Below are 14,233 nucleotides of genomic sequence, written 5' to 3' on the forward strand. Positions count from 1 at the left end.
CGGCTCCCGCCCAGGCGGGCAGCGCGGGGAGGAGCCCGCGGCCGCGTGCGGCGGCCGGGCCCCTCCTGGGGCGGGGCGGGGCGGTGTGTGGGCGGGCGGGGACGGGGACGGGGACGGGGACGGGCGCCTGTTGCCCCCGAGAGAGTTAACGGCGCGGGCAAACTTGCGTCTCCCGCCGCCGGGGCAGGGCGCCTGGCGAGGGGGCGCCGCGGGATGTAGGGCCGCCGGGGGCTGCCGGCGCCGCGGGCTCGCTGCCGCCGCCCCCGCCCTCCCGCCGAGCCGCGGGGCTCTTCCCCCCGGACGAGGCGTTTAACGTGCCCAGGCGTGAAGTATGGCATGCAAAGATGGTTTCTGCCAAGGAGCCAGCCATCGCCATGTCCTCGGGTCTCTCCATCGCCCTCCTGCACTGCCTGTGCCTGGCGGCGTGGTGAGTAGCCGCGGCGCGGGCGGCGGCGGCGGCGGCCGGGGGCCGGGGCCGCTCCGAGCCCGGGCGGCGGGGCCGGGGGTGGCCGGGGCAGCGGCAGTGCCTCCCGGCCCGGCCCGGCCCGCTCCGCTCCGCCCGGGCCCTGCGAGCCCCGCGGGGTCGCTCGGCGGCCCTGGTCATCCCTTGCCTCTTTGCCTTGTAGTCTCACCGGGCCGCCAGGGCAGAGCAAAAAAGAGGAGAAATTATGGCCAGAGAATTTTACAAGCATCCTGAACAGTCTCCTGGATGGTTATGACAACAGGCTGCGCCCTGGATTCGGGGGTATGGTCACTGCACGGTGCCTGCTGCGTGTCGGTCTGCCTGTGTGTCTGTCTGCGGGAGCGCTCGGCGAGGCGGGCTCGGCGTGCCGGGCAGCGCGCCCGCCGCTCCCGCTGCCCGCCGCCCCCTTCCCGTGCGGGGGGCCGGGGGGGGCGGCCTCGCCACGGCCCCCGCGCCCGGGGGCCGCCAGGTGCTTCGGGGGCACCGCGCCGCCCGCGGGAGCGGGGCTTCCCCGCGGCGCGGTGCGGCGGGTGCGGGACGGTGCGGGCGCTGCTCCGCTCCGGGCCCCGGCTGAGCTGCTGCTCTTGCCCTGAACTGTACTCTGAAGCCGATGTGCGTTGGCATGGTAAGGGTGGAAGAACCCGCACCCCACATCCGGACTCTTCTGCTTCCTGGCAGCTTTTGTCCCATGGATGCCATAGATCAGGTCCGAACAGAAACAAATGTCTTTTCAGCTACCTCGCTAAGAAGTCCGGTCCTTGGTGCATTCTGCCCCGGTAGTTACGGGAAAAATAGAGATCTGGTACCCAAACACACCAATCTTTAACCAGAGTTGCTCAATTTTTGGCTTTGATTTAGAAGTAGTAGACTTGATTGCTGTGGAGGAATTAGAAATGCAGGAGGCTAAGTTGGTCGTCATCTGTGTCCTGAATGTGGGGTTTTGTGCCCCTTTTATGCTCTAGGTTGTTAAGATGCACTTTTGTGCTGCTGTACAAGCAACCGGGCTTAGTAATCCTCACTGGTTTTGATGTCACTGTGTAGGGACTTGGAACCAAAAATAATTACGATACAAATAAATCCAGCTTTTATTTTTTTAATCGGGAATGAAAGTATTAAAAATACAGATTTCAAAGTAAAAAAATAGTGGGTTTTTTTTGTTTTTTTTTTTTTTAAGACACATCCACTCTCATGATGTGTGAAGGTAATAAGAACATTTCATGGGCTGCTTCCTATGCAGGATTGAATGAGATCCTTGCGTAGGTTTATGCTGCGAAATACTTTCCTCCTCCCCTGGAAGTACCTTCTTCATACACGTGATACATCTGCACTGACGTGTATGCCAACACATTCCACATATATGCCATATACAGTGCTCACATGCATGATCTTAATATTTAAAGGAGAACACCTGGCATCATTGATCACATTTTATTATTTGGAGTATGTTTATTTTATAAACGAGGCCTTCTATAACTTAGCTTTAATATTAAGTGAGAAGGAAACTAAACTTACTAGAGCACCCAGAGAAATCATTAGAACAGGTGGCCTTTTGCAATTTAGCTCTGCAGAGAGGTTACAGATACTTCTGCATGCGTACAAGCGATGTGCTATGTTTGGCATCATTTTAGGTTGAATGCCAACTAATTAGTCATCTAGCAAAGATGCTTTATGAGCATTATCAGATTTCCAAAATTAAAGATGTACTAAATCTGTAGTATGACATATAGTTTATGTTGATTTTTATTTTAACAGTCGTCTTTTGAAGGATATTTTGCAAGAGTAGACTTTTTCCCCCAATAAATGTTAACAGACTTTCAACAAAATGCTACCAAGAAGAAAAAGATCATTGCATCTCCTTGAACTTTCACAACTGTAGTATTGAAGTAAATGATATAGGGAGGAAAAAACTCAGATTTCAACCTAGGAAAAACACTTCTAGGTGAATATTTGACAGACTGAATATTATATTGCTTCTTGTTTCTTCCCATAGTTGACCATTATAAAATATAAACCACTCACTTTTGAGTTTTGAACTTCTAAGTAATACATGAAAAAAATGCTTTATTTTTAAAAATAACAGCCACAGTTACCTTCAGCCAAAGTTACCTTACAGCCTGTACCTCTTTACAGTCAAAGTTACCTTCACCTCACTTGACAGAAAGAGTTTTTAACAAAATAAAGCAAAACCCCCCCGACTTCTGCAAGTGGTCCATCTTGCTTTTTTGACATAACTCTGAGCAATAACTGTGGACTAGTCATGAAAATATATACCTTCCAGAGCAAGTTTTCCCTGTATTCTGTTTTTTGCTGATAAATCCTTATGGGAAATGGGACTTGCATCTTAGAAGTGGGTCACTCACTAATATATAGCATATTTAAAAAATGTCGTAGGGGATGGGAATATTTAGAGATGGAAAGTATAGTGTGTTTTGATAATGTTAAAACTATATCACTTTGTGATGAACAGCAGAATATTTATTTTTATTTTTTTATGGAAGCTGATTCACCATCTAAATTTTACGTGGATCGAAATGAAACGTATGTTTTATTTTAAGAACAAAAGGCCTTGTATAGGTCTGACAGATGCGAATTTTAAACCTCAAATCAGTGAAAATATTTCTAATTCTGGTGCAAGCGATGTTTAAAATCAGACTTGGCGAGCTAGCCAAATTCTGAATTTTCCTGGCATATTCCAGCGTTGCCACAAATAACAATTCATGAAGATTTCTGCATGCAGTGCAAAGTGGAAAACATTAGCTTTTGGAGATTTCCTAAAACTGGATCCAGATTCTTCACGCTATCGTTTATTAGCCCAATTGTTGGTAGTTAGGGAGGAGAAGCTAAATTGCCTGAGCATTCTCACAAAGGTGGAAATGGTCTCGCACGGAGTTTGAACCTTAAGTGAGTGTACAGAAGCTTGCCCTGGTACTGCTTATGCAGTAGGATAGCATATGTGGAGGATAAATAGAAGAATGAAGTTCCCCATGTCATTTGGTTGGCCGTGTGCATTACAAACTCACTTTATGAAGCAGATACGAAACCAAAAAGTTGTTGTCACTTACTAAGCATTGTGAGTTTGGTAATGTAATAAAAATAGAAAAGTTCAGGAAAAATATTATTAAAGGCCTTTTATATTTACAGGGCTAGTTTTAGAAGGTGGAAATACATCAACTTTGGAAAAAAAAAAAATCCAAACCCTTAAAAGTAGCAACAGATTAGCAAAGAGATTTCAAGTAGAAATTCAATTAAACAAATCAGAAAGGGCAGTTTCATGCAAGAAAAAAAAGTTATGATGCGCTGTCAGGAAAAATTTAAATGCAGAACAGTTTTGAAGGTAATCAGTTAGAATTTCAGTAGTGGGAAAGTATTTAGGGACTAATGAATAAAGTAATGCTCTGTGAGGTTTGAAAATAGTGTGGTGGAAACTAAGTAGATTACATTGCCTAAACTGTATGTTCCATTTTACCATTATCCTAAATTTCAGAATGCAATTTATAATGCATGTTGATTTCTCAATCAAAACTACTCTATAATCTACTAGATCCTAAGAACAGGGCATTTACAGAAGTCACTTTTAGTGTGAATAAGTAAAAGCATTATCTACTGTAAAACTGTAAGAGTGTTACCACAGTGCTATTTTGATTCAGCCATAAGACTTTGAAGCAAAAACTTTTCTAGTTATAACATGAATCCAGTTTTCATCTGATTTTTAAAATTTTCTTTGTGTATGACACACAGAACAATTATAGAAAGTTGTAAAACTTGCATTCTCTTTGAAAATTATCTTGTTCCTCTTTCACTGGTGATTACTTTAAAAATGATTGTAGAACTATGGATGATTTTTTGAAAGGAATATTATTCACTTGAAGTAAAAGGCCTGAATCTGATCTTCCATTTAAACACTTGTATGATTTCAGACTTCTGAGGAACTCTTGACATTGGTAGGAGCACATGAGATCAGATTCAAACTTGTACTTGCTTTATAACTTTTTTTGATTTAATGATATCTTTAAAACTTTCATGATTTGCTAACTAATCATACTTAAGTGTGTACTTCCTGAAGTAAGAAGAAATTAGGTGATTGAAGCTAGTGAGAGCAGTATCACTGTCTATTCTTGTATATTTACTAATTCTAATGATTCTTTTTTTTTTCCTGTTAGGTTAGGTGTACCTAACAGAACATCTGATCCTTAGCATCTTGCTTTTAATGGCCAATTGACCTAAGACAGAAGGTTTTGTATGACTTGCCTCCTACCCGAGACTAGTGGGTAATATGTTGGCCATGCAAGCCACTGATGTTGGGTCTAACAAGTCTGTTCTGAGGCTACAGTGTTGCCCACAGGGTGTTACTGACTCCCTGTGGTTGAACATGAGCCAGTGAAAGTTAGAGCTCTTTCCTCTACGGTTCTGTTTATTTGTGTAAGGTACACAGTCTGGCATGAACTCAAGTCTCACTAGCAGCTAGTGAAGTGGTGATAAGTCTTTGGCTTTCTGTTTAGAAGTTGCCAGGTGCACTGGCTCATGAGTAGTTCTTTCCCTTTTCTCTGCGGTTCATTGGTGAGGGACTGAGGAAAGACATGGGATTTCCTTCTCTTACCGAGGGGTTTCAAACTTCATTCTGCTTTACAGTCCCCCAGATACCACATAGGTTAAAGGCAGCAGTGAATGTTTCCTTTCTTCCTACAAAGCAAAGAGCCTGAAGAGAATGGATTGAGAATGTGCTTTCCTTCCTCCATCCTCCAAGAGCCAAAGCTCAGGCGCAAGGATGCATTTCAGGGTGTACAAAGCAGTTTAAATGCCTCCAAAAGAGGAAAAATTGAACCTGATCTTCTATGTATTGGATGAGTGGTGCAGTCAATGAATTACTGGATGAAGTGAGTGGATTTGGATATGCTTCAGAAGCAGTCCTGTGCTGTGAGTCAAATATAGCATTATTTTTGTTTCAACATCCCCAAATGTAGGAGGTTTGAGAGCTGCATCCCTTTACTTGAAGAAAAGGGCATATTTTTGTTGATTGTGTTCTTAAATTCCTGCAAAGCCAGCCCAGTCAGGATAGGAGGACATGGAGTGGAGTCCTTTTTCCCCATCTGTGGGACTGCATGCAGATTTCTTGGTAGTTACACCCGTGTAGTCCCTGGAAGGTAATGGAGCTGTACTGTGTCCCTGACAGCATTGTCTGGTTTGGGGCAGTTTTTGGTTCTCAGTCAGTTATTATTGACTTGCGCTTCAGAATCTAAGCTGAATTTGAAGAATGAAAAGGATACAATGTTTATTAATCAGACTCTATTTGCTTTGGAAATACCTGAAGCTATCAAAAGGTTGTTCCATAATGCCATCTTATGCAGTCACTGTCGCAACTGTGAGTCTTCTGAAAAAGATGGCTTTTAGTTGTCTGTTGCTTTTAAGGCACAGTTGGGGTTGCCCTGTTCCTCTCTTCTTTCTCACGATCCCATACTGAGAAAGTACAGCTGAATACTGGGTAGGATTGAGTACCTTGGCCATCATCTCTCCTAAGCAGGGTTGAAGAACATTTCTCTGTCCCTTCTATTATGCAATATTCAGCTTATGAGCATCATTTCTGAAGAGTTTCACTTCCTGTCAGTGCAGGAGAAGTGATTTATCTATAACAATGCGTGGTCTTCTTTCAGCTAATCATGTGAACAAGAAATGCTTAAGTGATGTGGTTTTGGAGAGTCAGACTTTCAGCTGAACATTACATCCAAAAAGTCAAAAAATAAATGCAGGATAAATTTGGAGAGCAAAGACATAACTTTCTGTTTTTTAGAGGACCATAAAATATCTATGTAATTATGTGCTCTTATTAAGAATTCATACATACCTTCAAGGTTCCACTGCTTATTGTAATAGATTTTGTGATTATTTTTTAGATTACAGGTGGACTAGAAGTGAGCACTATAAAGTGAAGCTGATCATTTTTTCAGGCAATTGTCCAGTCGTCCTCAGCTGGGGAGAATAGATGACTCAAAGGCTTGTTAACAGGATATGGTGTTATTTACCTGTCGTTGACTGGCTTGAATTTGGCTCCAGTTAGTAATGCTTGAAGTCATTACCATCTGTCTGTTGTTCAGTGACCTGTATAAAATTAGCTGGTATTCTTAGTCCAGTTCTTAGTAGACAGGTGTCCACATCATGAAAATTGGCACCAGTATGAACCCTGCTGGCTGTCTCAGCAGAGATTATCTGCTAAACAGGCAAAGAAATGGTGTAATCTTCTCATTTCTGGAAGTATCTTTTTCCTGTGTCAGGGTTCAGGCATGCTGATGGGTGAATGTGTGCAGAGACAAAAGTTACTGTATGCTTTTGCATTTGTTGTATTTGTTTTTTTCGTAGAGAATGTGTATCATATGTTTGAATTTCACATTAATTTTTAAAAATTCCCTAGCTAGTTGTTTTGGCTTCCTAACAGAAATCTTGGATATAGCAGGAGTCCTCTGCTATTCCTTCTGACAGAATAAAACACAGGAGAACATGCTTCATTTGACTCATATCTTTTAACTTAAAAAAGCAATCCTGTTAAGCCAGCAAGAATTTGGAAAGAAAAAGCACCGGATCTTTCATATGTAGGTATATTAAAAAAAAAAAAAAAAGCACCAACTACTTTTTTTTTTTTTAGCTGTATCTGTAGGAACTGAGCTAACGTAGGTTCATGTAGTTTATGTATCCAGGGACTGATCTCATAACAGTGGCAATAGCTGCACTTAGCGGTTAAACTGTAACTTATATGTTGAAACCTCTGTGCAGACTTGTTTGCTAATGTTCCTGATTGGCTGCGTGTCTCTTGATGGCAAAATATACAATATGCAAAAAGCCTGTGCAAGATTTCTTTGACTGTTTACATACAGTGGAGATCTCTGCAGTGACAGTTGCCTATGGAGACGAGGGGATAATGGAGCCCAAAGTCTTTCACTGAGAGCTGTGCTGCAGTTCAACCCATATGTTGGCATAAAATGCATGGGAGAGCTGTCTTATGTTCCTGTTCACAGGGTTAGAGCCTGGCATCACTTCTTCAGCCCACATGTAACATCTCTATCTAGCACTCAACTATTCTGGCTTTTTGCAGGGGTTGCTTTTAATCCTGCCTGAGCTTCTTTAAAGTATATTATCTTGCAAGCAGTGATTCAGACTTAACTGTTCCCACTGCAGTGTGTAGGACTCTCCTCCTATTTCATTGACATAAAAATACGCACCAGGATGTTATAAATAGTTCTTTAGTGTTCCTGGAGATTTATGGTGGATAGATGCTTTCTGAACATCCATTGAGAGATAAGCCCAACTGGTCATATTTAAAGTTAATTGCCTTTCTTACAATTCACTGCATTTTATTGCCATAATAGAATGTTAAGGATCCTAATAGGATCTTCTGATTGCAAAGCCAGAGTTGATTAAGTGGTGTAACATGTTCATTCTGGAGGGCTGCTTAAATCACCAGTAAAAGTAGATTAGGTGACTACAGACCAACTCCTTGTTGACAAGAATTCTTATGATTAATAATAATAATAAAAAAGCCTGACTCACTATCGATACCCTTGCTATTGCTACCAACTGGAGTTACATTTTCGTTAAGAACAAGAGGAATAAGAGAGGTTTTGAGGTCCCCATAGGTACTCCTGTGTTGGCATTAAGTACTGGAATGGGCTGGAAAAGCCAAGTTTTACCTAACAGTTGTGAATGGACATTACAGGTGGAAGAGCATGGCAGGGCTGCAACTGGAGAAGAAGCACTAGGGAGATATCAGCTTTCCTTGCCCCTTGCTGCTGTCTTCATTCCTACCAAACATTTTATCCTTTGACCAAAGTTTTGGGTGCAAAACAAGGATTTGCAAGTCTAGGATAACAGAATGGATAAGCTCTGTTATGATGCCTGGCTCTTTGACTGTTCTTGCTATATTCCCCTTTAATTTCATAAACCTGCAGTGTTTCTAGATCCTCGCTCAGCCGATATTGTCTAATGGCCTAAAACATGATTTAACATTTGTTCCGATACTTCAGTGCCATCATGTTGGACAAGCAACCGAAAGTAAACTTTAATTTCAAACTTGTATTGTGGTTTTGTCATTGCCTGAGAGTTCCCGCTTCTTCCTTTTTTCTCATGGATCCTACTAATAAATAAAGGTTTGAGAGCAGAATAGCAGCTATTAGAACAGTGAACTTCAGCATAATTTTAGTCCTATGCTGCTGCTATGGGATTTCTAACAGCATTAAATCATAGGCTTGCTAACTTTGAGATTTTAGGTTAGTTTATGAGTCTTAGTTCTCCCCTTCTTCTTTCCAAGAAACTCCAAAGAATTAATTTGCAAAAGGACTCTGAACACTTACTGCCCATGAAGCTGTAATTATTTAATAGAACAAAAGAAATCAATGCCTGAGAAAAACAGCTCATGCCTGTGGAAAAAAAGCTGTCCGTTTGCTGATTTTGATACAATTATAAAATTACAGTGTTCTGTGAGCTAAAGAAAGGAAGATACCATTGAGGAAAGCAGTTAAAGGTTTTTGGTTTTTTTTTTGAGGGATATTATAATTTAGTTTCTTAGAACTAATAAATAAAGTAGTTCATGAAATGGATTCAGGAACTGAGTGCAAAAATCACTATTCTCATACTGAGTATCAAAGACTAATGCCTGCATTTTCTGCTCATTAGAGCTGTGTGGAAAAGTGTCTCTCTTTCAGTTCTATGAAACTTTGGTTTCGGAAACATTTCAAGTTCATCAGGTGAAATAAAGATTTTTTTTTTTTAATTCATTTTTTTAACCAAAAGTAGTTCACCCCAGATAAATGGGGGTAAACTCCCATAGTCTCATGATTATGGGAGGTCAAGTATGACTGGATCTTTTGTATTTCTGTGTGCAAGGATGATTGAGCTTTTGTCCCCTATTTTCTAAGACTGCAGGTGGATGTTTTCACTTCCAGTATCTTGACAGCTCTAGTATGGGTTTTTCCAATCTCTTGGAGCTTTTCTGCTCTTAAAAAATAATCATATCTCATTCACGAAATTTCATCCGAATACATCTTCAGTGAAATGAGTGGTCTAACCACTACAATATGAATTCCTCTGACCTAGTGAACAATTAATTATTTGTAGAAAGGGGAGCAGCTTCCATCTGCGATATGCAGAGAGCAACCCATTGCAAAGCAAACAGTATGGTATGAAAGGGTGCTAGCTAGAACTTGGGAGTATTTTTTCTTTTTTTTAAAAAACCTCATCAAGACAGACATTTAAAAGTATCCAGGTTTCCAGGGACTACTGAGCTACCAACTGTTCTAAGGTGAATTTTCATTAGATTTTTGTCTCCAAAAAAAATGCCCTTCTGTGGAACTGTTAACTTCCAGTAAAGCGTTTGTTTTTTGACATTTAGCTGAAAAGTTCTTAGCTGATCTTCTATACATAATTTGCAAACTGCTAGTGAACTAATTTTACTTGCTTGTATTTTACTTTTCATTTGCAGTGTAACGCTTGTTCCAGATGCAAGAAAAAAAGGTCCACTGTTTCCAGTTTCTCATTTCTTTTTCTCCTTCTAAAATTTGATTCAAAGTGACGTCTGTGAACACAGTGATTTTTTTTTTTTCTGTCTAAGAGGCACACATTCTTCTACTTTTGAAACTGTCTTAAGTGTTTCCTCCTTTCATTTTGGATTGCAAATACTGTGCTAAAGCCTGAATTAACAGACAAACCATTTCTCCTCTTTAGGAGTTTGAGTTGTAAGGGTTTAGAAACTGTAGTTGTGAACTTGTAGATCATAAAGTAAAAAATGCACTAATGTTTTTACCAAACAATATCTGCTTGGGAAAATGTGTTGTGAGTTTATTGCCTAAATTAAACCATTGGGTAGTTAATACTATGATCACAGAATCATCGTAATAACTGGTAATAATTAGAATAACCTGTTACACTGGGAACAGATCTAGTTCCTGGTGAAATTAGTGGATATGCTCTTAGGCTAAGGGGAGCCCTCAGACTCCCAGTAAACTACTACAGCGTGAACTTCCATCTTACATTCAAGGTGTTTTTTGTGCTATAATAAGAAATAATACCTTAAGATGAAACTGCTTTTTCTGATAGTTGCTAATATGTACCCAACTGTGATAAAGTGGTAAGACCTCTGTTCAGTTCACTGTTTTTTATTGTGGCATAAGTTTCAGTAGTTCTTTCAAGACAGGATTTGAAGTAGCTTGTGGTTCTGAGGTTCAGACCCTCAGAAGTGCGTAGATGTCTAACTCTTATTTTGATTGCTAGTATTAAAACACTTAAGTACTTCTCAGATTATGGCTATAGCTTTTGATCCTGCAGTGTTAAATTGCCAGGTGCATGGCTTACTAATGTCTGTAGTCCAGTTATTGCCAATTAGGACTGTGAATGTTAGTAATAAATACCCTGGGGAATGCGGTTTTCCTGAATTAGGCTCTTGTTAATTAACATAGTGTTTTCTGTAAGCCTTTTAATTTTTGGCAACTGTTTTCTTATCCATTGAGTCAACATCAGTTTCTGAATGGGGATTTGCATTGGAAATACTGCTTTTGATTTACTTATGCAGCAAAAACAGTTAAGCAGTGTTCATTATTAGAGACTTATCTGAAATGACCTGTATTTGCGTTTTGCTCTTGCTTGTCCACAGAACCCTCAAAGCAATAACTGTTCACATGCCAGGATCATTTGTGAGAATTGTTGGCCTACAAAATTCAAATTTTCTCGCTCACTTCCTTTTCATACATTAGGTCCTGTTACTGAAGTCAAAACAGATATCTATGTCACCAGTTTTGGACCTGTTTCTGATGTAGAAATGGTATGTATTTCTGGAATTAAAATGCCATTTCCTGGTGCTGAGAAACTATTAACTGCAGTAAGGAGTGGATGCTTAATTTATGTGTCTTTGTACTCTTCTGTCAGTCATGCAAAGAAGGCAAGATTAGCAGCAGCTTATTTTTAAAGGTTATAATTAGATGCATCAGGCCTGATTCTGGTCACACTTGCACTGGTTTTTGGTTAGTGTAAGGAATTGACTTCATGGGATTTAAAACAGATTTTCTTGGTGTTGAGGCAGAATCAGGCCCTATGGGGAGCATTGAAGTGTGCTGCAGGGAAAACAAATAATGTCTTTCAAATTGCCTTTCCTTTCTGAAGTTTGTATTATTCTCAGGTGAATTAAAATGACATCATTTCACAGATACTTGTTGACATTTTCATTTCAGATTCCATTTGCCCATCTTTGTGCCACTTTTAGCGTCACTTTCAGCAAATGTTTGAGTGATAGGAGTTTTCATAAGTGTCTGCAGGAGTCAAATGTCAAAATGGCATGCAAGAAGCATTCACAGAAGACAAATGCTACATTTGCACATATGATTATTTGTGCCTGAAAGGCACCTACATTCGTTTGAGGCTAAATCCAGCATAACTCTTATCAACTTCTATAATCCAGGCCTATACCTTTAAATTGCATGACAGTTTCTCTTTTTAGAAAATAATTCAAGAAATCACACAGAAGCAAGACAGCCATATGCACATTATATATGTTTGTACTTAACTTCTTTAAGGGAAAGGCATATTTCAGAGGAGTAACTGGCTTTCCATGCAGTGCCATCCTGCACTTTGTTACACCTGATTTGTTTCAGATCTTGCAGAAAGGTATATGATAGCAAGATATTTTTCAAGGGCTAGGTTCTCATGCCAGTCTACTGTTGAATCACATCTCACACCTTCAAGGGTTGTCAGGTACAGTATGAGGCTGTTCAGTGTGACTAGGGGTGCAAAACCCTGGTCCCAAGCAAATCTATTAATGAGTGTGCTTCAAATCTAAAAAGAAGGCTACATGTGATCTCTCTGGCTACAGTGAAACATTTGACATGGTGTCATGTGGGAAATTATTAGTTATGTTGGAGAAGACAGGAATGAGAACAAGAACTGTAAAGTAGGTAAGGAACTGGCAGAAGGAGAGTTTACCACAGATGGTTCTGCTTTCAACATTATCAGGCAGTTAATTTTTAGTCAGTGTGTCCATTAGTGACCCAATATAATCTGAATGTGCATTCATAAAACTTGCTGAAAGAACAAAATGCGAGGTACTCCTAGTGCAGGGGAAGATTAGGATTTTTTTTAGAACTGGTTTACTTTGGTACCCAGTATAATGAAATCTTATATTACAAAATCTGTCATGTAGAAGCTAGTAACAGAAACAGCTACTATGAAATATGAAATCATCAGCAAGAATTGACAAGAGAAGAGAAATTTATATTAAATTTATATTAACTATAAACCACAATGGATGTTGCAGCCATGGAAGAGAAGACATATAATTCTAGGATGCCTTACACTAGTAGAGATGCATCCTTGCCCCTGTGAATAGACACGGCCATACAAGTAAAGTTTCAATGATAATACTATGTAGAAGAGTTTGAAATAAAGTCAGAAAACATTGATTGTCTTGCAACAAAATTGCAATTATGTTGAAAAAGGTAGCAAGGAAAGCTTTAGATCTTTTCTATGTCACATGATACATTTTTTGAATAATGCTTTAGTCTTCCAAGATGAAAAATATATAAACATGCATTCCTTCACCCATTCATTCACCATGATGTACATCTCATGGTGTACTTGTGGCTGCAGTTCTGCAGTTGTTGTTTGCATGTATTCCTTAAAATAGCTTTTCTGGGGAAGTTGGTGGGATAGTCATATAATTAAAAGCAGTTATATATATATACAAGTTTATGTATTATGTTTTACCCATGTTTTGTGGACATGACAAATCTAAAATATTTAGCTTTCCTCAGGTGAAAGCTTACTTTGGATCAGTTGAAATTAAACTTCCCTGCCTGACTTTGAAGTGGAAGTAATTGTTTGTCCTGATAGTTTTAATTTAGCCAGCTGCAAAAGATCCATGGGTATATTTTCTTTAAAACTTTATTGACACTTATTGTCACATAGATCACTCTTTTTCCAGTTATATGCTTGAGTACAAATTCAATTGCCTGCTTCCTGCAATCTTATTAGAGTAATTATTCCTTAATGATTAAATGTGTGTAGCAATTTATTGATATGACTAATGTGGGAAATTGAGTTATTAGGAAGTATGCAACTCACTGTAATTTGTGAAAATATGTTTGTGTAGTGGACTTAACATATTCTTTACTACTGATTTCTTTGCTCCTGAAGGATTTATTTTTTACAGGAAACACTTATACATGCAAATGTAATCTTTGTTTTTCTGCAATTTAATACAGGAATATACAATGGATGTCTTCTTCCGTCAGACATGGGTAGACAAAAGACTAAAATATGATGGCCCTATTGAAATTTTGAGACTTAACAACTTGATGGTTTCAAAGGTGTGGACACCTGACACATTCTTCAGGAATGGGAAAAAGTCTGTTGCACACAATATGACAGCCCCAAATAAACTCTTCAGAATAATGAGAAATGGCACCATCCTGTACACAATGAGGTATCTAACTTGCTTGTTCAGCTTCTTACAATTACTGTATGCAAAAGTTATACTGCCTAGACAAAATGGCAACCAGAGACTATTCAATTTGTTCCATTATAGGCTTACAATAAGTGCAGAGTGTCCCATGAGATTAGTGGATTTTCCCATGGACGGTCATGCTTGTCCTCTCAAATTTGGGAGTTGTAAGTTGCAATTATGAAATTTCTTGTAACTACAGCTTTAAATAATAGAAGTAGATGTTGAACAATTATGAAATTTTCTGAATATTAATCTTGATCCACAATCCTTATGCAGACAAAACTCCTGTTAAGTTTCTT

General features: G+C 39.8%; 1 protein-coding gene across 1 annotated transcript in view; it reads left to right on the plus strand.

Moving 5' to 3' along the window:
• Window positions 1-344: 344 nt before the first annotated feature.
• GABRA4 (gamma-aminobutyric acid type A receptor subunit alpha4) overlaps window positions 345-14,233 on the plus strand; it is a 41,512-nt gene continuing 27,623 nt past the window's right edge. Inside the window, exons 1-5 of the mRNA XM_067297160.1 lie at window positions 345-427; window positions 627-745; window positions 11,194-11,261; window positions 13,693-13,913; window positions 14,016-14,098. Of these exons, the coding sequence (XP_067153261.1) occupies window positions 345-427; window positions 627-745; window positions 11,194-11,261; window positions 13,693-13,913; window positions 14,016-14,098 (574 nt within the window). The remainder of the gene's footprint in view (window positions 428-626; window positions 746-11,193; window positions 11,262-13,692; window positions 13,914-14,015; window positions 14,099-14,233) is intronic.

This window comes from Apteryx mantelli, chromosome 5 (assembly GCF_036417845.1).
Source record: "Apteryx mantelli isolate bAptMan1 chromosome 5, bAptMan1.hap1, whole genome shotgun sequence".
Classification (NCBI taxonomy): Eukaryota; Metazoa; Chordata; class Aves; order Apterygiformes; family Apterygidae; genus Apteryx; species Apteryx mantelli.